Source organism: Delphinus delphis, chromosome 17 (genome assembly GCF_949987515.2).
Source record: "Delphinus delphis chromosome 17, mDelDel1.2, whole genome shotgun sequence".
NCBI classification, from domain to species: domain Eukaryota; kingdom Metazoa; phylum Chordata; class Mammalia; order Artiodactyla; family Delphinidae; genus Delphinus; species Delphinus delphis.
Genome location: NC_082699.1, coordinates 65,277,176 through 65,305,137, shown reverse-complemented (window position 1 = coordinate 65,305,137; position 27,962 = coordinate 65,277,176). Strand labels below are relative to the sequence as shown.

General features: G+C 43.1%; 1 protein-coding gene across 1 annotated transcript in view; it reads right to left on the bottom strand.

Annotated features, from left to right (window-relative positions):
* Positions 1–27,962, bottom strand: part of FER1L6 (fer-1 like family member 6) — a 126,477-nt gene that overhangs the window by 59,260 nt on the left and 39,255 nt on the right. The window contains exons 15-19 of the mRNA XM_059995163.1: positions 26,035–26,125; positions 22,295–22,414; positions 20,648–20,800; positions 12,892–13,069; positions 8,395–8,519 (exon numbers count right to left, since the gene is read on the bottom strand). Coding sequence (XP_059851146.1) covers positions 8,395–8,519; positions 12,892–13,069; positions 20,648–20,800; positions 22,295–22,414; positions 26,035–26,125 — 667 coding nt within the window. The remainder of the gene's footprint in view (positions 1–8,394; positions 8,520–12,891; positions 13,070–20,647; positions 20,801–22,294; positions 22,415–26,034; positions 26,126–27,962) is intronic.

The window sequence follows — 27,962 nt, the reverse complement described above, 5'->3', positions numbered from 1 at the left end:
TAGAGTCATCTTGGTTGTAGGTTCTTCCCTTTTCATCACTTTAAATATGTCATGCTACTCCCTTGTGGCTTGTAGAGTTTCTGCTGAAAAATCAGCTGTTAACCTTATGGGAGTTCCCTTGTATGTTATTTGTCATTTTTCCCTTGTTGCTTTCAATAATTTTTCTTTGTCTTTAATTTTTGCCAGTTTGATTACTATGTGTCTTGGCATGTTTCTCCTTGGGTTTATCCTGCCTGGACTCTCTGTGCTCCCTGGACTTGGGTGGCTATTTCCTTTCCCATGTTAGGGAAGTTTTTGACTATAATCTCTTCAAATATTTTCTCAGGTCCTTTCTCTCTCTCTTCTCCTTCTGGGACTCCTATAATGCAAATGTTGTTGCGTTTAATGTTGTCCCAGAGGTCTCTTAGGCTGTCTTCATTTCTTTTCATTCTTGTTTCTTTATTTTGTTCCACGGCAGTGAATTCCACCATTCTGTATTCCAGGTCACTTACCCATTCTTCTGCCTCAGTTATTCTGCTATTGATTCCTTCCAGTGTATTTTTCATTTCAGTTATTGTATTGTTCATCTCTATTTGTTTGTTCTTTAATTCTTCTAGATCTTTGTTAAACATTTCTTGCATCTTCTCAATCTTTGCCTCCATTCTTTTTCTGAGGTCCTGGATCATGTTCACTATCGTTATTCTGAATTCTATTTCTGGAAGGTTGCCTATCTCCACTTCATTTAGTTGTTTTTCTGGAGTTTTATCTTGTTCCTTCAACTGGTACATAGCCCTCTGCCTTTTCATCTTGTCTATCTTTCTGTGAATGTGGTTTTTGTTCCACATGCTGCAGGATTGTAGTTCTTCTTGCTTCTGCTGTCTGCCCTCTGGTGGATGAGGCTATGTAAGAGGCTTGTGTAAGTTTCTTGATGGGAGGGACTGGTGGTGGATAGAGCTGGGTGTTGCTCTGGTGCACAGAGCTCAGTAAAACTTTACTCTGCTTGTCTGCTGTTGGGTGGGGTTGGGTTCCCTCCCTGCTGATTGTTTGGCCTGAGGGGACCCAGCACTGGAGCCTACCCAGCTCTTTGGTGGGGCTAATGGCGGACTCTGGGAGGGCTCACGCCAAGGAGTACTTCCCAGAACTTCTGCTGCCAGTGTCCTTGTCCTCACGGTGAGACACAGCCACCCCCCGCCTCTGCAGGAGACCCTCCAACACTATCAGGTAGGTCTGGTTCAGTCTCCTATGGGGTCACTGCTCCTTCCCCTGGGTCCTGATGCACACACTACTTTGTGTGTGCCCTCCAAGAGTGGAGTCTCTGTTTTCCCCAGTCCTGTCGAAGTCCTGTAGTCAAATCCCACTAGCCTTCAAAGTCTGATTCTCTAGGAATTCCTCCTTCCGTTGCCGGACCCCCAGGTTGGGAAGCCTGACGTGGGGCTCAGAACCTTCACTCCAGTGGGTGGCCTTCTGTGGTATAAGTGTTCTCCAGTTTGTGAGTCACCCACTGAGCAGTTATGGGATTTGATTTTATTGTGGTTGTGCCCCTCCTACCGTTTCATTGTGGCTTCTCCTTTGTCTTTGGTTGTGGGATATCTTTTTTGGTGATTTCCAGTGTCTTCCTGTCGATGATTGTTCAGCAGTTAGTTGTGATTCCAGTGCTCTCGCAAGAGGGAGTGAGCGCACGTCCTTCTACTCCGCCATCTTGAACCAGTCTCTCTTTTTTTTTTGCCACCCCATGTGGCTTGCGCGATCTTGATTTGCGAGCCCGGGGTCAGGCGGAAGCTCCTGCGGTGGGAGCTCCGAGTCCAAACCACTGGACTCACAGAGAACCTCAGACCCCAGGGAATATTCATTGGAGTGAGGTCTCACTGAGTTCCTCATCTCAGCAAAAAGACCCACCTCTACCCAATAGCCTACAAATTCCAGTGTTGGAAGCCTCAGGCCAAACAACCAGTAAAACAGGAACACAATCCGACTCATTAAAAAAAAAAAAAATTGAGATGGCACAAAAATATGTCACAGATGAAGGAGCAAGGTAAAAACCTAATAAAGGTTTTTATTAAGACCAAATAAATGAAGAGGAAATAGGCAATCTACCTGAAAAAGAATTCAGAGTAATGATAGTAAAGATGATCCAGAATCTCAGAAATAGAATGGAATCATGGATTAAGAAAATACAAGAAATGTTTAACAAAGATCTAGAAGAACTAAAGAACAAACAGAGATGAAAAACACAATAACTGAAATGAAAAATACACTAGAAGGAATCAATAACAGAATAACGGAGGCAGAAGAACGGATAAGTGAGCTGGAAGACAAAATGGTGGCAATAACTTCCAAGGAGCAGAATAAAGAACAAAGAATTGAAGACAATCTCAGAGGCCTCTGGGACAACACTAAACACACCAACATTTGAATTATAGGGGTCCCAGAGAAGAAGAGAAAAAGAAAGGGTCTAAGAAAATATTTGAAGGGATTATAGTGGAAAAATTCCCTAACATGGGAAAGGAAATAGTCACTCAAGTCCAGGAAGCACAGAGACTCCCATACAGGATAAACACACCAAGACACATATTAATCAAACTAACAAAAATTAAATTCAAAGAAAAAATATAAAAAGCAGCAAGGGAAAAACAAAAAATAACATACAAAGGAATCCCCATAAGGTTAACAGCTGATTTTTCAGTGGAAACTCTGCAGGCCAGAAAGGAGTGGCAGGATATACTTAAAGTAATGAAAGAGAAAGACCTCCAACCAAGATGACTTTACCCAGCAAGGATCTCATTCAGATTCAATGGAGAAGTCAAAAGCTTTTCAGACAAACAAAAGCTAAGAGAATTCAGCACCACCAAACCAGCTTTACAACAAATGCTAAAGAAACTTCTCTAAGCGGGATACACAAGAGAAGAAAAAGACCCACAAAAACAAACCCAAAACAATTAAGAAAATGGTAATAGGAACATACATATTGATAATAACCTTGATGTAAATGGATTAAATGCCCCAACCAAAAGACACAGACTGGCTGAATGAATACAAAAACAAGACCCATATATATGCTGTCTACAAGAGACCCACTTCAGACCTAGGGATACATATATACTGAAAGTGAAGGGATGGAAAAAGATATTCCATGCAAATGGAAAACAAAAGAAAGCTGGAGCAGTAATACTCGTATCAGATAAAACAGACTTTAAAATAAAGACTGTTACAAGAGATAAGGAGGGACACTACACAATGATCAAAGGATGAATCCAAGAAGAAGATATAACAATTATAAATGTTTATGCACCCAACATAGGAGCACCTCAATACATAAGGCAAATGCTAACAACCATGAAAGGAGAAATCGACAGTAACACAATAATAGTAGGGGACTTTAACACCCCACTTACACCAATGGACAGATCATCCAAACAGAAAATTAATAAGGAAACACAAGCTTTAAATGACACAATAGACCAGATAGATCTAATTGATATTTATAGAACATTCCACCTAAAAGTGGCAGAATACACTTTCTTCTCAAGTGCACATGCAACATCCTCCAGGATAGATCACATCTTGGGTCACAATCAAGCCTTGGAAAATTTAAGAAAATTGAAATCATATCAAGCATCTTTTCTGACCACAATGCTATGAGATTGGAAATCAACTACAGGAAAAAAATTGTAAAAAACACAAATACATGGAGGTTAAACAGTGCACTACTAAATAACCAAGAGATCACTAAAGAAATCAAAGAAGAAATTTAAAAAATACATAGAAACAAATGACAATGAAAACACGACAACCCAAAACCTATGGGACACAGCAAAAGCAGTTCTAAGAGGGAAGTTTATAGCAATACAATCTCACCTCAAGAAACAAGAAAAATCTCAAATAAACAATCTAAGCCTACACTTAAAACAACTAGAGAAAGAGAAGAAAACCCAGTCAGTAGAAGGAAAGAAATCATAAATATCAGAGCAGAAATAAATGAAATAGAAATGAAGAAAATAAACAAAGATCAATACAATTAAAAGGTGATTCTTTGAGAAGATAAACAAAATTGATAAACCCTTAGCCAGACTCATCAAGAAAAAAAGGGAGAGGATGCAAATCAATAAAATTAGAAATGAAAAAGGAGTAATCACAACTGACACTGCAGAAATACAAAGGATTACAAGAGACTACTACAAACAACTATATGCCAATAAAATGGACAACCACGAAGAAATGGACAAATTCTTGGAAATGTACAATTTTGAAAGACTGAACCAGGAAGAATTAGAAAATATAAACAGACCTATCCAAGTAATGAAATTGAAACCATAATTAAAGATTTTCCAAGGAACAAAAGTTCAGGACCAGATGGCTTCACAGGTGAATTCTATCAAACATTTACAGACGAACTAACACCCATCCTTCTCAAACTCTTCCAAAAAATTGCAGAGGGAGAAACATTCCCAAATTCATTCTATGAAGCCACCATCATCCTGATACCAAAACCAGAAAAAGATATTACAAAAAATGAAAATTATAGGGGCTTCCCTGGTGGCGCAGTGGTTGAGAGTCCACCTGCCGATGCAGGGGACACGGGTTCGTGTCCCGGTCCAGGAAGATCCCACATGCCGCAGAGCGGCTAGGCCCATGAGCCATGGCCGCTGAGCCTGCATGTCCGGAGCCTGTGCTTCGCAACGAGAGAGGCCACTACAGTGAGAGACCCATGTACCACACACACAAAAAAAGAAAATTATAGACCAATATCACTGATGAACATAGATGCAAAAATCCTGAACAAAATACTAGCAAACAGAATCCAGCAGCACATTAAAAGGATCATACACCATGATCAAGTGGGACTTATCCCAGGGATGCAAGGATTCTCCAATATATACAAATCAATCAATGTGATACACCACATTAACAAATTAAGGAATAAAAACCATATGATCATCTCAATAGATGCAGAAAAAGCTTCTGACAAAATTCAACACTGATTTCTGATAAAAACTCTCCAGAAAATGGGCATAGAGGGAACCTACCTCAACATAATAAAGGCCATATATGACAAACCCACAGCAAGCATCATTCTCAATGTTGAAAAACTGAAAGCATTTACACCAGGATCAGGAACAAGACAAGGATGTCCACTCTCACCACTCTTATTCAACATAGTTTTGGAAGTCCTATTCATAGCAATCAGAGAAGAAAAAGAAATAAAAGGAATACAAATTGAAAAAGAAGAAGTAAACCTGTCACTATTTGCCAATGACATGATACTCTACATAGGAAATTCTAAAGAGGCCACCAGAAAACTACTAGAACTAATCAATGAATTTTTTAAGGTTGCAGGATACAAAATTAATGCACAGAAATCTCTGGCATTCTTACACACCAACAATGAAAAATCAGAAAGAGAAATTAAGGAAACAGTCCCATTTACCACTGCAACAAAAAGAATAAAATATCTAGGAATAAACCTGCCTAAGGAGGCAAAAGACTTGTATTCAGAAAACTATAAGACACTGATGAAAGAAATCAAAGATGATATAAACAGATGGAGAAATATACCATGTTCTTGGATTGGAAGAATCAATATCATGAAAATGACTCTACTACCCAAAGCAATCTACAGATTCATTGCAATCCCTATCAAACTACCAATGGCATTCTTCACAGAATTAGAACAAAAAATCTTACAATTCGTATGGAAGCACAAAAGAACCCGAATAGCCAAAGCAATCTTGAGAAAGAGAAACAGAGTTGGAGGAATCAGGCTCCCCAACTTCAAATTATACCTCAAAGCTACAGTAATCAAGACAGTATGGTACTGGCACAAAAATAAGAATATAGATCAATGGTACAGGATACAATGCCCAGAGATAAACCCACGCACATATGGGCACCTAATTTACGACAAAGGAGGCAAGAACGTACAATGCAGAAAAGACAGCCTCTTCAATAAGTGATGCTGGAAAAACTGGACAGCTACATGTAAAAGAATGAAATTAGAACACTCCCTAACACCATACACAAAAATAAACTCCAAATGGATTAAAGACTTAAATGTAAGACCAGACACTATAAAACTTTTAGACTAAAACATAGGAAAAACACTCTTTGACATAAACCACAGCAAGATCTTTTTCGACCCACCTCCTAGAGTAACAGAAATAAAAACAAATGGGACTTAATTAAACTTAAAAGCTTTTGCACAGCAAAGGAAATCATAAACAAGACAAAAAGACAACCCTCAGAATGGGAGAAAATATTTGCAAATGAAACAGACAAAGGATTAATCTCCAAAATATACGAACAACTCATGGATCTCAATATCAAAAAACCAAACAGTCCAGTTAAAAAATGGGTGGAAGACCTAAATAGACATTTCACCAAGGAAGACATACAGATGGCCAAGAGGCACATGAAAAGCTGCTCAACATCACTAATTATTAGAGAAATGCAAATCAAAACTACAGTGAGGTATCACCTCACACCAGTCAGAATGGCCATTATCAAAAAAGCTAGAAACAATAAATGCTGGAAAGGATGTGGTGAAAATGGAACCATCCTGCACTGTTGGTGGGAATGTAAATTGATACAGCCACTATGGAGAACAGTATGGAGGTTCCTTAAAAAACTGAAAATAGAACTAGCATATGACCCAGCAATCCCACTACTGGGCATATACCCTGAGAAAACCATAAAGAGACATGCACCACAATGTTCACTGCAGCACTATTTACAACAACCAGGACATGGAACCAACCTAAATGTCCACTGACAGATGAATGGATAAAGAAGATGTGGCACATTTATACAATGGAATATTACTCAGCCATAAAAAGAAATGAAACTGAGTTATTTGTAGTGAAGTGGATGGACCTAGAGTCTGTCATACAAAGTGAAGTTAAGTCAGAAAGAGAAAAACAAATACCGTATGCTAACACATATATATGGAATCTAAAAAAAAAAATGGTACTGATGAACCTAGTTTCAGGGCAGGAATAAAGAGGAAGACATAGAGAATGGACTTGATGACATGGGGTGGGAGGACGAAGCTGGGGCGAAGTGAGAGTAGCATCGACATATATACACTACGGAATGTAAAATAGTTGGCTGGTGGGAAGCAGCCGCATAGCACAGGAAGATCAGCTCGGTGCTTTGTGATGACCTAGAGGGGTGGGATAGGGAGGGTGGGAGGAAGGCTCAAGAGGGAGGAGATATGGGGACATGTGTATGCATATGGCTGATTCACTTTGTTGTGCAACAGAAACTAACATGGTATTGTGAAGCAATTATACTCCAGTAAAGTTCTATTAAAAAAAAAAAAAGCAGCGTCTGGTCCCCCAGCTCCCCCGAGCCCAGCATGGGACCTGGCACAGAGCAAGCGCTCCACGTGTGCTGGTGAAATTGACAAGATGCTAGCTCACGTTATGCTCTCAACCTGAGTGTCATCAATCAAAACACCACCTCCCAGGTCACGGCCTCACTTTGGGGAGAAATGTCAGCCCTCTTAACGTCAGCCAATGTAATGGCCACTACTCATCAATCTCTTTGTACACTTAACTTTTTGCTTCTTCTCAACAGCCCTATTTTAAGAAGACGTACTGAGGTTTAGTGAGTAAAGGCAGCTAGAGAGTAGATGAGGTACAACATGAGGTCAGGTCTCTTTGTGTCTTAATTCTGTCCTAACTCCCAGAGGTGGGCAAATCCTTTACGGAGCTTCCCTCCCTCAGAACAGTGAATCCTCAGAGAACAGAGTAAATCCTTAGAGAATACGATCTAATGAGAAAAGCAGCCTATTGGATGTGCGCTCATGAGGGCCCCTTTTCACATGTCCGCACTCAATGTACAGGAAAGGGAGAAAGCCAAGGAAACAGGTATAGATCCATCTCCTTTAATCCTCACAGCGTCTGTCTGGAAGTAGTATTTTCCAGAGACACTGAATCACACAGGTGTTAAAAGTGCGCAAAGACCCCCGGCTAGAAGTACAAAGTCTAGGGCTTCCTGACTGCAGAGCAGGAAAGCTTTCCTCCCCACCAAGACCCCTCAGCAAAGACTGCACCAGAAGCCTCGTGCAAGTCGTCTGAGCTGTTTGTTCATCCCACTGAGCTTGGCATTGTGCCCATCACTCCAGCAGGTGCTCTGGGTGCCAGATCCCGTTCTCCCTCACCCCTCTTTTCCTCCCTCCCTTCCTTCAACTCTGTTACTTGCCCTCTTGGCTTCACGACAACAGATCACATTGGATCAGCAGACCTTCCCAATGTCTGGCCTGCCTTGTGCCCATGCTTTTGAGTCTGAAACCCTGAAACACCTACACACCCAGAGACACAAGTATTTGCAACGTGCCCCTGTTTTTTTCTTTCCTGGGGTTCTGCTGTGGCTCAGCTGTGGGCTGCGGGGAGAAAGCAAGTGGGCTCCCCTGGTTACCTTCGTGGTCTGGCAGTGGGAAAGGAATGTGACCTTGGCAAAAGGGTCTGAAAGTCCGTTGCTGTCGGCTGCGATGAGGCCCCGGGCTTGGTACATGTGAGCTCTCAGCTGGAAGACATGCCGGTCTGTGGACAAATAACGGGAAGGGGTGGCATTAGCAGGCTTCCGAGGAACAGTGAGTGCGAGTGGGTGTCTGTGTGTGATGCTCACCTGTGGGTGTTTCCGGAGACAGACAAAGGAGACCACGGGCACTGAAGGCCTCTTAGACCAAAATGGACACAGGGAAGATGGGGGAAGAGGTCATGTTCATGGGCACTTTGGAGCCAGGCGTTCTCCTTGGTGCATTCACCACACTGTGGGATTTAATCTTCATAACGAAACAACCCCGTGACATATATATCATTATCTTCATTTTACAGATGAGGGAAATGGTTCCTAAAAAGGCTAAAATACATTTCCAAGTTTTCAGAGCTAACTAATTCCAGAGCCTGGATTTCACTTCCATCAGATTCCAAAATCCAAATCTCTTCCTAAAATACCACATTTTAAAAATCTATATGCAAAACGGCATCAGACTCACAGACATAGAAAACAAACTTCTGGCTACCAAAGGGGAGAGGGGTGGGGGGAGGGATAAATTAGGGGTATGTGATGAACGGATACAGACTACTATGTATGAAATAGATAAGCAACAGGATATATTGTACAGCACAAGGAATTATAGCCATTATTTTGTAATAACTTATAATGGAGTATAATCTGTAAAAATACTGAATCACTGTGCTGTACACCTGAAAATGATATCATATTGTAAGTCAATGACACTTCAATAAAAAATTTAAAAATACCACATTTCACCTCTTAGTAAAACCTCCTGTTTCCAAGGGTGTGTGTGTATAAGAAAGGGGGACATTTCTTCATTTTTGCTTCCATAAACTCAGTTCATCCATCCATCCATTCTGCCATTCAGCCAGCCAATGTCATTTTGAGCACCTATAGTATACCAGGCACAGTTCTGGCCTCTGAGGATTCTGAAGCAGCTAAGACAGCCCCTGACCTTGGGGAGCTCCAGGGACGGGGCAGAAGATAAGCAAGTGCCCCAATCCCAGTGACAGGAGCCAGAGCTAAGTGTCCTGCAGGAGATACAGGCAGAGGGCATGGGAGGTTAAAGGCAGGAGTGAGCACACCTGGTTGACGGGATGGGAGGCAGAGACAGGGCTGCAGGTGGGGCAGACCAGGGTTCAGTGGGGGAAACCCAAAGAAGAGTTGAGTTAATCATATGCCTTGTTTCATGGACTTTATGATCCTTGGCCCTTGCCTGGCCCCTCTTGCTTTTTATATTCATTTGTTCCCTTTTACCCTCTTTTAAAAAAAAATTATTTCGTTCATGGATCATGCCTTTGGTGTTGTATCTAAAAAATCATTGCCATACTTAAAATCATCTTGGTTTTCTCCTATATTATCTTCTAGGAGTCTTATAGTTTTGCATTTTGTATTTAGGTTTATGATCCATTTTGAGTTAACTTTTGCAAATGTCGTAAGTTCGATGTCTAGATTTATATTTTTGCATGTGTGTGTCCAGTTGTTCCAGCACCATTTGTTGAAAAGACTATGCTTGCTCCATTGTATTGCCTTCGCTTGTTTGTCAAAGATCAACTGAATATATTTATGTAGGTTTATTTCTGGGCTTTCTATTGTGTTCCACTGACCTATTTGTCTATTCTTTTGCTAATACTGCACTGTCTTGATGATTGTAGCTTTAGAGTAAGTCGTGATGTCGGGTAGTGTCAGTCTTCCAACTTTGTTCTTCTTAGTATTGTGTTGACTCTTCCGGGTTTCTGCCTCTCCACATGAACTTTAGAATCAGTTTGTTGATATCCACAAAACAACTTGCTGGGATTTTAATTGAGATTGCATTGAATCAAGAAAAACACTAAGCAACAGAACTATCTATTTAAAATTGGAACAAGGAGATAAAAGCTTGGATAAGTTACAGAGGTAAATCCTCATCTTTCACAATGAGTAGTTATGTGTTAAATGTAAAATCAAGAAATAGTGATATAAACATATCATGTAGAATAAAGGGAGATAAATACCTTAACAAAAACTGTTAAAAGTGTTTTTCCCTTTTACCCTCGTACCCAAGAGAGCTCCTTAAAAGGGTGACAGTTAACAAAGGAACATTCAGCAGAGGGTTGAGGAATTTCCTGACCAGGGTATGTCAAGAGAGCCCACGCTCTCTAAGCGTTCCTTAACACACTGCATAAGTGGGCAAATTTCTCAGCTGGGAGTGAACTTGAGAATAGCTCATTCCCTGAGATCATCCACAAGCTGTCCCTGAAGTGAGTCACCCCAGAATTTTAGCAGAGCTCCCAATACAACCACATAGGCAGGACACTGCACACCTCCAGGGGTCGCCATTGACTTGGTCTAGGTTTTTGTTTTTCTGAAACCTTGAGTCTTACCAGCTCTGTTCCTTAGACTAGTAAAGCCAGCTTCCTCTTTGCTCCCATACTTTGGCCCATCTCTGTGCTGCGGCTCACTTTCCACGTGTGGTTATTAGAGACACGTCTGATTGCCCCCATTGGAGGGCCAGGATCACCTCTCCCATCACTCCTCATTCCCCACTAGTTTTCCCACCGTACCTTCCATATGCAGGTGCAAGCTAATTATTGGTTGAATGGATATGTTCTGAAGCATAAAATGAACGAAGAAAGGAAATTCTCCAGGAGGTGTGGAAGGCAGCCAAAGCCATTAATGTCAGGGCACAGCCGAGCAAGTTTATTAGGTCATTCCATGAAAAGAACATGCTGCAGAGGGTCAGAAAGCTTTGGAAAAAGCCTTTCCTCTCCTCTGAATCGTTAGTAGCTGGGACAGCAAATATGTCCAGGTACCTTGGGTCTCTAGAGATAGTGTCTATAGAAATAAAAAGGTAACTTGATGTGGGTGTTTTCACCCAAAGATGAAAACTCTAAAGACAGGATAGAAAGCAGTGGAAATAAAGAAGAGTTTGGAGACAGTTTGTTCCATCATTTACTAGTTGTGTGATCTTGGGCAATTTCTAAACACTTCCAATACATCCTTTCTCCACCTGTAGAATGAAGAAACCACCCAAGGTTGGTGTGAGAAATAAATCAAATCCTATGTGTAAAGTGTATGGCACAATGCTTGGCATATGGTAGGGGTTGTGCATTTTTCAAAGAGACAGAGCTGAGTTTTCCTTGTTCTTACGCATTGATATCGGGCATGGAAACCACGAGCTGAACCATTGGATAAATATCTCTAGAACTCTGTCTTTAAGTATTGAGCCATTTAGGTTCCACTGGCAGTCAAGTTCAGTCAACATCAGAGGAGCCTTGTGCAACACGGGAAACCTGGATTTGTAGACAGTCCTCCAGTGTTTCAGACACTGGCTCAATTCAAAACTCAACTTCAGTTGAAGTGAAGGTAAAACTGTTCTACCCTATCTGAATTCAGCAGCAAGGATCATGCAAATTGAAGCAATGTGGAAACAGAAAGCAAAATGCAACTGTAAGGCATTAATGCTTAGAATAAAGTTCAAAATTATATGGAAATGGAAATATGATGGCACTCATAGCAAATACCTACGTAGAAGAGAGGATTACATAAACCATGCTGAACTGCTAAAAGTAGCCAACCCAAGAACCAAGCTAGAGAAACATGAGTGACCCCAATGATACCAGTTTCTACTGAGTCATTACTGCGAAATGTAAACGGCTGCTCTTTATGGGTCAAAACCCCAATGCCATGTAAAAGGAAATCTGCTTTAATTCCACAGGTCCTATGAGCACAAGAACTTACTGATGTCGCTTTAAAAGACATCTTTTGCTTTATTATTTTTTAAATTGTATTTATTTTTGGCTGCATTGGGTCTTCGTTGCTGCATGCGGGCTTTCTCTAGTTGTGGCGAGCAGGGGCTACTCTCTGTTGCAGTGCGTGGGCTTCTCATCGTGGTGGCTTCTCTTCTTGCAGAGCACAGGCTCTAGGCACACGGGCTTCAGTAATTGTAACACGTGGGCTAAGTAGTTGTGGCTCGTGGGCTCTGGAGCACAGGCTCAATAGTTGTGGCGCACAGGCTTAGTTGCTCTGCAGCATGTGGGATCTTCCCGGACCAGGGATCGAACCCGTGTCCCCTGCATTGGCAGGCGGATTCTTAACCACTGCACCACCAGGGAAGCCCCAAAAAAGACATCTTTTGCTTTAAATGCAAACTCAATCTATATAGTCTGCTAACGAAGAAGCTCATATTGCATTCTCTCCATTAACAGAAAAATATAAATATTTATTCCAGATGTTTAATAACTTCACTTTATTCTTTAGATGGGACATTGGAAGGTCAGAAAGAAAACTTAGAAACTGTATTAAAAGAGGCAAATAAGTTGATCCTAAAATAATGTGCAAACAGCTCATGAATGCCGCCCCTCAGAAGCCCACCAGACACATCTTATGACCCTCTTGGCCCAGTGGGCATCATACCTTGGTAGAGCAGGTTAGCTGGGGGTTTACTGATGCCAGCCCCTTCGGAGGACATTTCTGCTTCATAGCCTGCTGGTAAGTTGTTCAAAATGGCACTAGAGTGTCTGGTGGAGCCCAGCCACATGTACACGTCAATTTTTGCTTGCATCGACCAACCAGCCGGCTGTTTTCCAGGAAGCTGGGGAAAGGTTACAAGGAAGAGACCCCCTCATTAGTAGAAGCCATTGTGGGCCTCACTCTCTGAGAAAAGAGGTCCTTCCCTGGGGCTCCTATTAAAATGAGACCAATGACCCCAGTTGCCACGATGCACAGTTTTAGAGGAGGATCCAGGTTTAATGGGGCCTGAAGCTCAAACAGGCCCTGTGTGATCATTTAAACCTAACAGGTAGGTATGGTTATTACCCATTTTACAGATGAGAAAACTCAGGCTCAGAGAGGCTAAATAAGTTCCTAAGATCACTCAGATTTTAAGTGACGGAGCCAGGACTCGAACCAGGGGAGATGATACCAGATGTGGGCTCTGGACTCTGAACGCCCACAGCCTGCTTCTCCCCACACTGAGTTGAAATCCCCCTTCCCAGAACTTCCAATTGCCTTGAGTTCCAACCACAGCCTCTGCCTCTTTGCTTTGCTCAGGAGAACTCGAATTCTTCTTCCATAGGTCAGGCCCCCGTGGGCTTCAGGGCATCTACCTGCCCTACCACGTTGTTTCTTCCTGCTAGACACCTCTCATCCCTTCACCCCTCCCTCACGCAGTGTGGTTTCAAATTCCCTTGCTACCCTGCTTTCCCTCCTTTGAATGTACTCGGATTTGTATTTATATTTATGTTTGTTTGAATTTGTGTTTATGTGTGCAGTAGTGTGTGTGTGGCGTGTGGGTGCATGCATTCTCAACATGTGAAGGGCGCAACTCAATGCAGAGCGGCTCCTTTATTTCTCCGTCACCAGGATTAGGGGACTCCTCACCCCCATCTAAGGAACCTCAGGCCCCAGACTTGTCTGGGTGCAGGCTTTCTGGCAAGGCTTTCGCTCGGAAAGTGGCCACCTCTCCAGATTTCGTCGACTCTTCTAAGTGCCTCTTCTTAGTGTTTCCTAGGATTTCCCATCAATGCACAATTCCCCTTTCTTCTGCACCACTTCTTTTCCATGGAGAATCACAAAATCCCACTGGGAGAGGCTACCACTTGCTCTGACAATTTCCCAGGCACCCGTGGAAAGCCCCAGAACCCCAAACTGTGCCTGGTTCTTGGCCTGCCTTCCTGTCTTGCTCTGTGAGTTCCCCAAGAGGACTGTGAGCAACTCAGTTCAGCTACTACCAAGTGCCACCAGACCTTGCTGAGGGAGTGGGGCCAGAAGGGCCTCACAATGACTGCGACACAGTCCTGGGCTTCCCTTCCAAGAGCTCACATCTAGACAGGGAGGCTGACTTGCATTCACTTACTCAAATGCAAGGTCAAGTGTAAGAGAGAAGATGCCACAGGACCAGAGGAGAAGCAGGTATATCCATCCTTTCTTTAATACTCACATATTCCAGTAGGCTTTAATAAGTACTTTGGAGTTGGACTCGTAGAGAAGGCATCCCAGGAGGAGGGAAGTGCCTGAACAGAGATACAGAGGCAGGAGCTAACTGTGGTGATTAGGGCTGACGTTTAGTGAGCGCTTACTTGGTGCCAGGGACAGATTTGCTAAGAGCTTTCAGCAGAGAAAAAGCTGGAACAGAGAATGACACAGATGAGGCTGCAGAATCCTGCTGAGTATACGGAGGAGTTTAGATTTTATTCTTTAGGGAATAGGATGCCATTATTTATTCAGCTTTAAAAAAACAACTAAGGGGGGGCTTCCCTGGTGGCGCAGCGGTTGAGAGTCCACCTGCTGATGCAGGGGACACGGGTTCGTGCCCCGGTCCGGGAAGATCCCACATGCCGCGGAGCGGCTGGGCCTGTGAGCCATGGCCGCTGAGCCTGCGCGTCCGGAGCCTGTGCTCTGCAGCGGGAGAGGCCACAACAGTGAGAGGCCCGCGTAACGCAAAAACAAAACAAAACAAAACAAAAACAACTAAGGGGGCTTCCCTGCTGGTTCAGTGGTTAAGAATCCGCCTGACAATGCAGGGGACACCGGTTCGAGCCCTGGTCCAGGAAGATCCCACATGCTGCGGAGCAACTAAGCCCGTGAGCCACAACTACTGAGCCCACGTGCCACAACTACTGAAGCCCGCACGCCTAGAGCCTGTGCACCACAACAAGAGAAACCTCCACAATGATAAGCCCACGCACCTCAACGAAGAGTAGCCCCAGCTCGCCACAACTAGAGAAAGCCCACGCGCAGCAACGAAGACCCGATGCAGCCAAAAAAAAAAAAAAAAAGTGATACTTCCAAAAAATTTTAAAAAAAGAAACAACTAAGGTCATTTTGCTGTTAGTAAAGACAACCAGTGTGCAACTCATCGTTTTAAAAATTATAATAAGACAAAACACCCTCAATTCATCACTTCCACAATAAAAATGAAAATAGCTAAAATGCATTGAGCACTTGTTCAATCAAACAAATAGCTATTGAGAGCCTAAGGTTATTTTGTTGTAATAAAAGCAATCCCTCTGCCATCTGTATACATCCCAAGGACATCAATTCACAAAGGCAGGATGTTTGACTGTCATATCACAGTGATGTCCCCAGTGCCTAAAATAGTACTTGGCACTCAGGAAGCACTTGGAAAATATTTGTTGAATTATTTATTTATTTTTCTAATAATAATATTTTACATGTGCTGAGCACTTACATTGTCCCAGGCCCTGGTCTAATGTTCCTCCCTACACACAGAACGGCCTATTACTTGCATACTATTAACAAGCAATAGGTTATCATTCATCTTCATGACGACTGTAAAATAAATTCTTTCATTATGTGTATTTTAAAGATGAAGAAGTGGAGGTTCAGAGAGGTTGAGACAATTGTCCAATGTCACAAAGCCAGGCAGGGATAGAGCCAAGACTCAACCCTGCTCTACCTGGCTCCAGAGCCCATCCTCTTGGCCCAAGCTCCTCATACAGTGGTACGTGTACCCGTGCATGTGAACTGCTGGGGCATCTGGTTTAAATATAAATTCTGACTCAGCGGGTGTGGGGTAGGATTTGAGATTTCTCCCTGTTGGTGCTTATCCTGCTGGTCTATGGACCACAGTTTTAAGTGTTTGAGTAGCAAGACTCTTAACTATGCTGTGTTGCGCCCAAGCAGGTCCAATATCCTTTGCTTCTTAAAGTAAAACAAAAACACAAAACGTCCTTCATCTCTACTGCTATGAAAACAACCTGTATATGTGAATTCATGGCTAGAAACCAAAACTCAGCTAACATCTTGTGAAAACGTTATACAAGGACCATGGCTGCATGCCTAAAGTTTGCCGTTTATACATCTTTTTAAAAATACACACCTTGAAATTGTTTGCAAGACAATGCAGTCTCTCACTTAGGAATCCAAGTTGGGACTCACGCACCATCACTGAGCACCTTCCTAGGTGCTCGCAGAAACAACAACCCACGTTTCACTTCACGTGCATTTCCAGCCTCAGCTGTCTTCCCTGCCTTCCCCTCCCCCGCTCTCCCCTTGCTCTCATGTGCTCCTGAAGCCTGACCAACCAGAGCAACTTCTTTCCTTTTAAGAATAGCATGGCAGGGCAGGGAGGGAAAGAGAGAGAGAGAGAGAGAAAAAAAAAAAAAAAATTAAAGAATGCAAAATTGCGTCAAAAAAGTATGATCACCAATATGTAAAAACTGCACGAGACAGAACGCTAAAGTCTTAGCCTCTCCTGTAACCCACCCACCTCCCCTCCGGGGTCCTGGTGAAATGCCAGCGGTCTTACAAAAGAAGGGAAATCTTGGCCAGTCTGAAAAAGGAGAGAAAGATGGTCATTCACACAAACTGTGTTGAAGTTGGTCCATCAATATTAGTGTGGGAAAGGTGTGTTTGTCTTGTAGAGACTTCACTTTGAGGCAGGACCTGGAAGGTGTCTGCAGCTACCACTTTCTGCTGCATCCTAGGGAAGGCTGGATGGAAACCTGGAGGCCTGAGAGGAAGAGTCTGGACTCAGGGCTGTGGAGCAGAAGCCAGGATAGAGGTGGAAACGAGACTGAGGAGTGGCGGACTCAGCACTGAGAGGTGACTCAAGAGAAAAAAGAAGATTGGGCCACTGCATCCATCTCCCACAGGAAGAGTTTCCTTTTAGAATGAATGTCCTTTTCTGAGACTGAAGGGGGAGAATTCTGCTTTTCTGGATGGTGGATTAGGCTGAGCTCAGCAAATTCTGTTGCAGCATTTTTAGTAACATTATGAATATATTTAGATTAGAGAGAAATAAAGATCCTGGAACAGGGACCATGAAAACCTGATTGCCGTTCCAGATTTACTATTACCTAGCCATGTGACTTCAGGTGAGGCAGTTTTGTTTCCTTTAGATTAATTAATATTCCCTCAACCTGGGCCCCCTAGGCATAGCAGTTTCCTAAAATTTGTAAATAGCTATTCTAGATGAATAAGGTTGACAAGCATGGGTCGTAGAAGATGATTCCTGACTGCAGGACGTTGACTTTTCCACTGGGTGACGGGCACTGAAACTCCAAGAGGGGGATACAACGGCAGCCTCTAAACGTGTTTGAACACGGGGTGTTTATGGTGCCACTCAAAGGACAGCTGTTCTGTGCAACAAACTTTGAGGCGACTCTGGAAAAAATCTAGAGATCTGAGAGATTTACATTCTGTGCTTTGCCTCACTGCACTTTCTAATTCCCCGTTAAGAAACCGGAGTGAGCAGCAGGTGGGTGAATCCTTTGTCTCCCTGAAGCAGCTCTTGCTTTTTTCAGATTCACCAATTCAGTGAAGAGAAACAGGGCCTAAAGGGAGGTGGCCGGAGGGAGTTAAAAGCAGGGGTAACAAACGTAAGGTAGATAGCTAGTGGGAAGCAGCCGCATAGCACAGGGAGATCAGCTCAGTGCTTTGTGACCGCCTGGAGGGGTGGGATAGGGAGGGTGGGAGGGAGGGAGACGCAAGAGGGAAGAGATATGGGAGGAAAAAAAAAAAAAAAAAGCAGGGGTAACAATCAGAACTGGAATGAAAATAGTTTTCATCTTATCAAGATGTTTCATCATGTCAGGACAATCAAACAACATGTTCAACATTTACAAAGCTATCACCCAAAGCAATCCCAATGACAAAAGGAAAATCCAGATAAAGAAGTAAGCCAAGGCCACAGGGCAAAGGTCCTGAATTCCCAGTTAGGTCTATTCTCTGGCTTTAGTTGACAGTTGTTCTCTGTTCTAATTTTAAATAATTCTGGGATACATCAAAATATTTAGGAAGGAATAATAACTTTATGCTGGTTTTCTCTTATTTTTAGCACAGGGCTTTCTGAAATGATTTGCTATTTTTAAGACAGGTGTTTCTTTCAACCCCAGAATTCCTTGGAATGAGAAAGCTGAAGAAATATTTGTGGTGAATAACTAGGGTGAGTTTTTCTTTTTCAGTTACAGTTTTACAGAGGTGGGTTTAAAAATCCTTTTGTACATATGACAGAAAATATTGGGTTGGCCAAAAAGTTCATTCGGGGTTTTCCATAGCATCTAACATACAGAACCACAAACACTTCCCTGGATGTGAAGGGGGCACACAATGCCAGAAATGTCCCCTAGATGTTGGATTTCCTTTTGTTTGAATGCCAACATTTATTGCGTGATGACCCCGGCGGACGTACACTCTGTGTTCTTTTACGTGCAGTTATCCACTTAATCCTCAACATCACATCCCTATTTGAAGGATGAAGAACAGGAGACACAGAGATGTTACGTAACATTCCCCAAGTCATACAGCTCCTAAATATTAGCCCTGGAATTCACTAAGAGGTAAAATTGTATTCCCCTCAAATGCATATGTTGAAGTCCCAACCTCTAGTACCTTAGAATATGACCTTATTTGGAAATAGGGTCATTACAGACAGAGTTAACATGAGCTCAATCTGGAGTAGGATTCTTATAAAAAGGACATCATAGGAAAGGAGACATGCACACAGGGAGAACATGATAAAAAGATTGGAGTTATGTTCCCACAAGCCAAGGAGCTACCAGAAGCTAGAAGAGATGCTTCCCCAGCACCTTCAGAGGGAGCACGGCCCTGCCAATCCCTTTGTGTCAGCTTTCCAGCCTTCAAAACTGGGAGATAATAAACTTCTGTGGTTTAAGCCACACGGTAGCACTTTGTTACAACAGCCCTAGTAAACGAATACAAATTCCAACCCAGATTCACCTTATTTCAAAGCTCAAGTATTAAACCAGTACCCTGTAATGCCTCTTCTATCTGCCCCCCATAACAATCACATCAACAGTAGACTCTAGCCATTGGATGCGCTTTGAGGCTGTCTAATCTAGCTGCCCACTGCCATATTCATACCAAGGGGAGAAAGAACACATTGTGGACCTCCATTTAGGGAACTATTTCCCTGTAATGTCTCTCGTGGGGCCCAGTTCTAGCCTCTGGAAACACACACGTGTGCGCGCGCACACACACACAATCATCCCACCATCCACGTGGAAGCCCTACGAACACAAAATCTCTATCATGCTGTCAAATCTCTCTTCTAGTTAAGCATTGTCATCTCCTCACCTATTCTTCACATGGCATGGTTTTGAGCCTTCTCATCCTCCTTCTAAGGTAGTGGAAGAATAATTATGTTGTAGCAAATAATCAGAACTCAGATTGGCAGGACAGCCCACTGTGAGTTGGGAAAGTTAATCAGTCAAATCACACACTCTTGTTGCCAGCCATTGGTGAGTGTTAAGCTTTTGGACCAGTCTTTCTCCATGTTTGCTCAAATTCTCTCCTGGGATAGAAATGTCTTTGTAGTAGAGGTAAAATACCCAGGGTCTCCAGGAAAGGCTCAAATCTTGATTTAAAGACAGTAGGATCTATCCAGAGATTGTGCCTATGAGCCTGTGTTCATGAATGGTGCAGGGACCCAAGATGAAAAGACTATCATATCTTTACAGTGTAAAGCCGCCAGGAATCCTGAACTAGCAGTTCTGTGGAAGAGCAACCTCTCCTCTTGTAATTTTCTTTGAAGTCTATTTTTAAAATATAGATGAACTCGTGTAAAATGATGCCATAGATACATTACTCAAGAGAAAAGTAGAGAGGAAACTAATAGAAAAAATGTTCATTCTTCTTAGTAATCAAAGAAGTAAAAATTAAAATAACCTTAAGATATCTGCACTAGATTTTTTAAAAAACACCTTATATGTCTCTGGTGACATAGTTATCGGAAAATTGGAAAATATTCAGCCCTAGGATGGTCTCCTTGAATCAAGAGGGGGCAAGATGTTCTAGTTGTCCTCAGACTTTTGAAAGTCTTAGCGTCAAGTCAGAGATCTGGACACACACTAGGAATGCCGTGCAACCCAGGAAAAACAGAGGTTCCCATCCTTGAGTCAAAAATAGTACAGACTGTGACCTTTGATGAAATACCATAAATTCCATGGGGAAGGGCGTGTCCCTGGGCCGGGAGCCTGAGCAAGAGCCCCTCCCCTTGGTGAATGAGGGCTGAGCAGAGAGGAGCAGGGAGGAGTCTCTTCCCTCTCAGCAATGATGCATGGGGCTCCCTGAGAAATTGGCCTAGAAGCCAGGAGCCAGCTCTTCCCTTGCCATCTGGGACCCATTCATAAAAAAGACAATAAAAAGAGTCTGATCAGAAAAAAAAAAAAAAATAGTACAGACTTACTTTGAGGAAGTGAGTTTTGATCTTCCCGCAGTGTTGACCCATCTGCTTCCTGATGGGGGAATAGAGCAAGTCCTTGGCGGCGATGCGGGCATATGCCACCCTCCTGCTGTTGCTCAGCATCCAGATGAGGATGTCAGGGATGGTGTGCTGTGGCTGTGGAGAAGGAGGGGATGGATCTGAGAGGTGGGTGTTTACACAGCACCCCCAGGGTTCTCGTATCCTGCACCAGCACCCCTTCTGCACAACAAGTTCTGTGACTTAAACTTTCTGGGTACTGAAACACCTGTGCAACCGAGCAAGTTAAGCGTGGCTTCTTTGAGAAAGTCTTAGGTCACGGAAGCCCCATACACTCAACTGCTTATCATGCTTTGACAATATGCAAGTCGGACCCGTGACTTGGCATCTCTGGTGGCCTATTTTTCTCCATCTGCAGAACAAACGTTTGCTCCTCCTTCCCATGGAGTTTTTCTTTGCAATCTTGTAATCATGATTTGGCTTCCAGCATTGGACCTCTTAAGAGCCAGGTAACATTTCCAGAACATTCAAATGAAACACCAAAAACAAAAATCCATGAATGTCTTTGGATGTCTTTCCATCCGCTCTGAAGGAAGGAAAAACAATTTTACAAGGGATTTTATACCTAAAATATAATTGCTAAGTATTTTCGCTCCATTATAGGTGTTTATTCAGGAGCAACTGCACTCAATTGCACAGAAAATTAGACTTTAAAGTTGAGCTAATCAAGATAAGAATTGCAGAATTCCCTGCCAAGAGGCCCATTATGTTGTGAGTGTTTGAAATGCACATTGCTGAGCCAGTATAGCTTCCAAAACAAAAGGGAGGCATATTGTCATAAACTAGGCTTTGACATTCTCGGACTGGAAGCAGATACTTCTTCTAACCCCGTAATCCTCTAGTGTAATTGGTACCCTAAGAAGGCATCCCTTCTCTCTTGACATGGAAACAGAGACATCCTTGTGGAGGTTCTCTGGCCACACGGTCAGTCAGTCACAGACCTAGTTTGAACCTTCTGGGTGCTTATTAAAATTCCTGCATTCCAAAGTGACTATCTCACAGCTTGTTTGTTATGCCTCCAGGGAATAATGAATTTGCAACAGGAAAAAAAGCTTTCAAGGACAACAGAAGTAGTAAATCTGTACCTCACCCTGAAAACTTCCGCCACAAAACCTAGTATTTAACAGAAGCAAATACGAGGACTTTTTTTAGATCATTCTGGTAGTCACCAGAAGATATTGCTTACAATTAACTTTAAAATGAGAAGCTGTTTTAACTTTTACTGGACATGAGTTTCAATTTGCTTGCAGTTAAAAACCTATCAAAGATCCCATGTTTATTTTGACTTTTCTTGATCCTATTAAGGAGTGTGCTTTATTATTATTATTATTTAGGAATGTGCTTTTTATTTCGGCTGAATACTCAGGCTTCGTGAAAAAATCAATAAAGCCGTACATGTTTGGCTTAATTTAAAACCCCCTCCTTCACCCTTCAAGCGAATGGTACCTGCTCAGCTCAGCAGGGCTTGAGAGAAAACACTGCTCATCTTTCATTCTTATCAAACATTCAAGCCCCACTGGGAAGATATTCGGTCTCATCTTCCAAATGACCTTTGCCTTTAGAGTTGATTACCTCATCCACAAGAAAGCGGATTTTTTCCACAAAGTTTTGGGCCGCCTGGATCATTTCATCAAGAGATAACTTTTTCTTCTGCTGCTGAGTGAGCCCCTTGGCCTCCTGGGCTATGGCCTCCTAAAACAAAACAAGAGTCGGTGTAGATCTTTCTAGAAATCTGGTTAGCGAGCACAGTCCTGTTGCTGGAGATTCCTGAAAGTGCTTGTAAGTTCCATGCTGAGACACTCATGAGGGCTGTTTCAGGCTCTGCTATGGGGCACGCTGCCCATTAACAGCAATTTGGTAGGACTATGGGGACAGTGAATATTATCTCAGCTTCATTTGACAGACGAGAAGCTGAGGCCCAGAGAAGCCAGAGGTTTGTCACAGGTCCCATAGCTCTTTAGTCAAGACCTGAATCTAGGCTTCCTGATACTGGCAACAACAACAGCTAAAATAGACTGAGCTCTTACTCTGCACGGGGCAATGTTATAGCTGCTGTATTAACCCTTAGGACTCCTCACAGCGACCTTACGGGGTAGGTACTATCATTCCCATTTTACAGCAGAGGAAATAGAGTCATGCAGCTACAGAGAGGCAGAGCTGGACTTGACCCCCTGCTGAGTCCAGAGGCCATGTCCTTCATCACTGCTCTCACCACCTCTCCCCGGAGGCACAGTAGATGCTTCCAGACCAAGTTGGCATCATTGGAGAGAGGCACCAGGGAGATCTGTGTGTGTGGTTGGAACATCTAAAAGTGTTTATTTTGATTCATTCATTCAGCCTGCATTCATGTTCTTAGGGGAAAAAAAAACCAAACACTTTGCAGTGATTTCTAAGGCCCTGCATGAGTGGGTCCTGCCCACTGGCTGCTTCATCTTGGAGTGCTTCACTCACTGGGCCTCAGGCACACTGGTCCTCAGGAGGTCCTAAAACACGCCCAGCTCCCTCCTCAAGACTGGGATGCTTAAGGTTCCTCTTGACCACATGTTCTCCCTAGACTCTGCATGGCTGGTTTCTCCTCAGGCCTCCACTGCCATGATACCACTGTCATATATTCTCCCACATTTTCCCAATCACCATGGCCTTTTAAAATGCCCTTCATTAAAAAAAAAAAAAATGCCCTTCATAATCATAACCTGTAATCGTTTTTATTTACTTTTTGTTATCTATCGTCTGTCTTCCCCACTCAAATGTTAACTTTGCAAGGACAGGGGGCCCCTCGGTCTTGTTCTTACCTTGAATACTGAGAGTCTGGTGGAGTTCTTGGCACATAGCGGGTGTTAAATAAATGTTTGTGAAATGAACAGACCAGTCAATAAATTCCTCAAGAACAAGCACCAAGTACTGACAGCCTTGTGTCTCCAGCACCCAGCACAGGGCCTGGCACCGAAGAAGCCCTCTGATTAGAGGACCTGAATACCTGCTATGCACCAGGCACTATCCCAGGAGCCAAGGCCTGGGACAAGAGGAGGACTCAAGCTTCCTTTCCTTGAGACTCTGACAGTTGGTGAGGTGAAAGCAATATATGCAAATAACTAAAATGTGTAATGCATCATGGGACCAGAGGGGCCAAAGCCAGGTTTTATGGATAATATGATATTTGTGCTGAGCAAACAATGCATTGAATTCATCAGATGATAAGAAGAAAAAGTACAGTCCAGTTGGAAGGAACAATTACATATGAAGGCACGTAATCAGTGAGGGTTCAGAATCGTTGGCACATAGATACATGGGAAGGGAGCAACGAGAGACAAGGCTGGGAGACTAGGCTGGGACAAGACGGTGAACAGCCCTGTATATCGTGCACAGAGGAATTTGGCCTTTATCTTATGAACAACTGGGAGACTCCAATCTTTTGTTTTTAATAAATTTATTTATTTATGGCTGTGTTGGGTCTTTGTTGCTGCGCGCAGGCTTTCTCTAGTTGCAGTGAGCGGGGGCTACTCTTTGTTGCGGTGCGTGGGCTTCTCACTGCAGAGCACGGGCTCTAGGCGCGCGGGCTTCAGTAGTTGTGGCGCACGCGCTCAATTGCTCCGCGACATGTGGGATCTTCCCTGACAAGGGCTCAAACCCGTGTCTCCTGCATTGGCAGGCGGATTCTTAACCACTGAGCCACCAGGGAAGCCCTCCAGTGTTTTTTTTAATCAAGAGAGATCTAAGCAGATTTGTGTTTTGGAGACCATTCTGGCTGTGGTACGGAAGGTGGACTAGGGGAAGATGACTGTGATAGCCCTGGCCAGAGACGCTAAAGCACTCGGGTTAGGCAGTGGTCCTGGGGATGAAGAATGGAGTGAGTGCCAGAGTCTTTAAGGGCCGGGGTCTCAACCTGGCCTGGGGTCAAAATGACCGTTTAGTGTGAGGTATAGCAGGGGTCCCCAACCCCCGGGCTGTAGACCGGTAGCGGTCCGCGGCCTGTTAGGCACCGGGCCGCACAGCAGGAGGTGGGCGGCAGGCGAACGAGTGAAGCTGCATCTGCCTTTCCCTGTCGCTCCCATTACCGCCTGAACCACTCCCACTGCCCCCCCCTCCCGCCCCCATCTGTGGAAAAATCCTGTCCACGAAAGTGGTCCCTGGTGCCAAAAAGGTTGGGGACCGCTGAGGTACAGGATTCAAAGTTGATTCTTAAGCTTCTGATTGGAGCAACAAGTGAGGCTGGTGGTACAAATACAGGACAGGGAACAAGCTTCGGTGGGCAGATGATGGGCTGAGTGGGATACGCTGAGTCAGAGGTGCTATGAGGCAAGCAGTGGACGTGTCCACCCAGAGGCTGGAAATGCGGAGAGAGAGCTGGGCCACTGCAAAGCACGGAAGTCTTGGGCTTGTTCAGGACAAGGACTGTCGGACACAGGAAACGAGAGAGCTGTGCGGGCTATCTGTGGAGGACGGGCACCGCAGAGACAGTCAGAGGTGCTGAGGAAGACATTCAGTAGGAAGCAGATCTTACATACGGTGGGAATCTGGCCTCCTTGGAGTAGAGGAGGACACAAAACTTCATTTATTGTTCTGGAAAGCAGGATGAGTCAAGTGTTCAGAGACGCGGGCTTTAGTCTCTGGCGTATGATTAACCAGCTGTGACCCTTAAATAAAATCATTTAACCTCTGTGGGCCTCATTCACATCTTTAAAAATGTCCCTGGCCAAACACTGAGTAATTTTATTTTGCAGAATTATCATGGCCTCAAACAAGACGTCCCTTGGTGCCATTGCTGGAACTGAAGTTTCAAGGAGAGATAATCAGGGTCTGACTTGGTCTGGCATTTCTCAGTCGTCACTCGTTCAATAGCGACCGAACATCTCTAAGGCACTCAGTACTGTGCAGGGTCTCCAGGGCACAGAGAGGTACCAGCCACTGCCCTGCCCTCAGGCAGTGCTCACAGCTTTTCACACAATTCATAATGGGAGGACACCAAGGAGAGGTAGTTGAGTTATGTCTTTTTGTCTCTCAGCTTAGGAGGCAGAAGGTTAAGTGAAAGAGTCCACAGCCTTTGACAAAATACAAACGTCAAGAAAATGAACAAGTCCTACATCAGAATAGAACATAGGGCTGGTGGGCTTCTAGCTCATTCTTGTAAACATTCAGTAAATGCTAGTTCCTCTCCAACTCACTCATCTATTTATTCCCTTCCCATTCTTCTATATCACACAACTGTAGAACTTTATCCTCATGTGCTCTATGACCTATGCTTCATCCATGAGGTTTATTTTTAAAGCACACGTTTTAGTTCTTTGCAAAAGTATAAATAGATTTTCACATACCAGCTCCTGCCAACAGAGCGTAAGTCGTTTCTTATCTAAATTGGTTTGGTTCAACATCTTGGGTTTCTTTTCCACTTCAGAGATAAAGGCACTATAAGAGAATAACAATTTTGAAACCTACTTAGTGAAAATTCATTTATATAATTCCAGAGATTTGCAAGTATACTTTCTGCAATACAATAGGAAAGTTGATGAAGCCACAGAACCAAGATTTTTCATTTTGGATTAAGCAGTAAGGCACTAACTTTTCTATGAGACGAAATGCGAATGGGAAATAGTGCCAGGCCTCACATTAGTTTTGGGGATGTTTGTTTTTCTACTTTCTTTCAGTATATACCTATTGTGATTCCTATCCAAGTTCATAATAGCAAACACAAAATAATGCAGTTTTCCTTTATCTTACAAATTTAACACACACCAAAATGTTCCTGAAAATTGTATGTAGAGCAAATATTTTAGACTCAAAACTGGGCTATGTCTTCACATTTTTAAAACTAAACAAAGGACTGAATAGTAACGTTTTGAGGGATGAAGTTAAAAATGTGTTCAAAAGGAAAATGGTAATGGTTATAAATGCAATTGAAGAAGAAACAGAAATGACTTTAAATTTGGGGAAATAAGATATTCCCTCATCAGCAATAAATTAAAATCGATACCATTTTCACTTACTAAAAACCAGGTAATATTCAAGGTTGATAATATTCAAAGGGAAATAGTCACTCTCCTCTATTATGATAGGAGAGTGTTAATTATTATAATGTTTAAGAGGTTATTTGACAGCATCTATAAAAATTTAAATGTCCATATAATTTGATCCAAAAATTATACTAGAATTCTACCCTTCAAAAATAACTGAAGATTCTTGCAAAAATACGTTTACATAGTAATGTTTATTGTAGCATTGTTTATAGTAGCAAAATAAATCAGAACAACTTAAATATAAGGGACTGGTTAAATACTACATGATACATATCTCGTGATTGAACACTGGGGACGAGTATTAGGTGCTACTGGAGAAAGATACCAGTGATACATTGCTGAGTGAAAAAGCAATCTGCTGAACAAAGTGTGTGACGTTTATGAAGAAATAGAGTATTTTTATGAATGTGTGTGTTTGCAAATGCACAGAAAAAAAGGAAGACAAATCGAACTCTTCTCTCTGAGTGGGACTGGAGAGAGAGTTGAGAACACTTTTCCTTTATACATCCTGCATTTTGTTGTTGTTGAAGATGAGCATGTAGTATTTCTGTGATGAAAAGAATCAATTACAAAAGAACAAAAGGGGCATCTAAGATGACACACCTCCCAGGGAGGGGTCCCACACCAGAGCCCTGCCTGCTGGTAACTGGAAACTTCAATCAGAAATTCTCTTTGGACATACTAGTCATCGCATTTTCTCTTCATTTTTAAAAAGAATAAAAAGGAGTCTATTTTGAGGAGGGAGTCTTGGTGCCACCTGTCTCCCTTTCTTTCCTAGAGGCAGAAGGAATCCATGCCACTCCCAGAATGGATCACCTCTAGGAAACATTATGGATGCTTCTAATCTCTCTCCCTTCCTCACAGGGGGAGAAGTAACTTATTTCCCCATCAGAATGGGGGTAGATGACTTTGGCACGTGATTCTGTCCATTCCTCATCTTTCAGACCCCGCCCACTGCGAGCTGTGGGTGGCCTCCTCACCTGTACACAGCAGGTGGCCTGTCCCTTCTGGGGGGGAAGCCCCAAAGTCCAACTGCTCAACCTCAAACAGCTGGGGGGACCACAAAGTCTCCTTGACCTCAGGTACAAACTTTTTACTCAAATCCAGGTTTACCAAATATAAAATGAACGTTTGATCTCTGTCTGACCCTCATGAATATTTTTTTCAGTTGGCTTTAAACTTGAAGAGAAAAGGGAATAATTATCACTTCCAAGTAACCCCTAATAGAG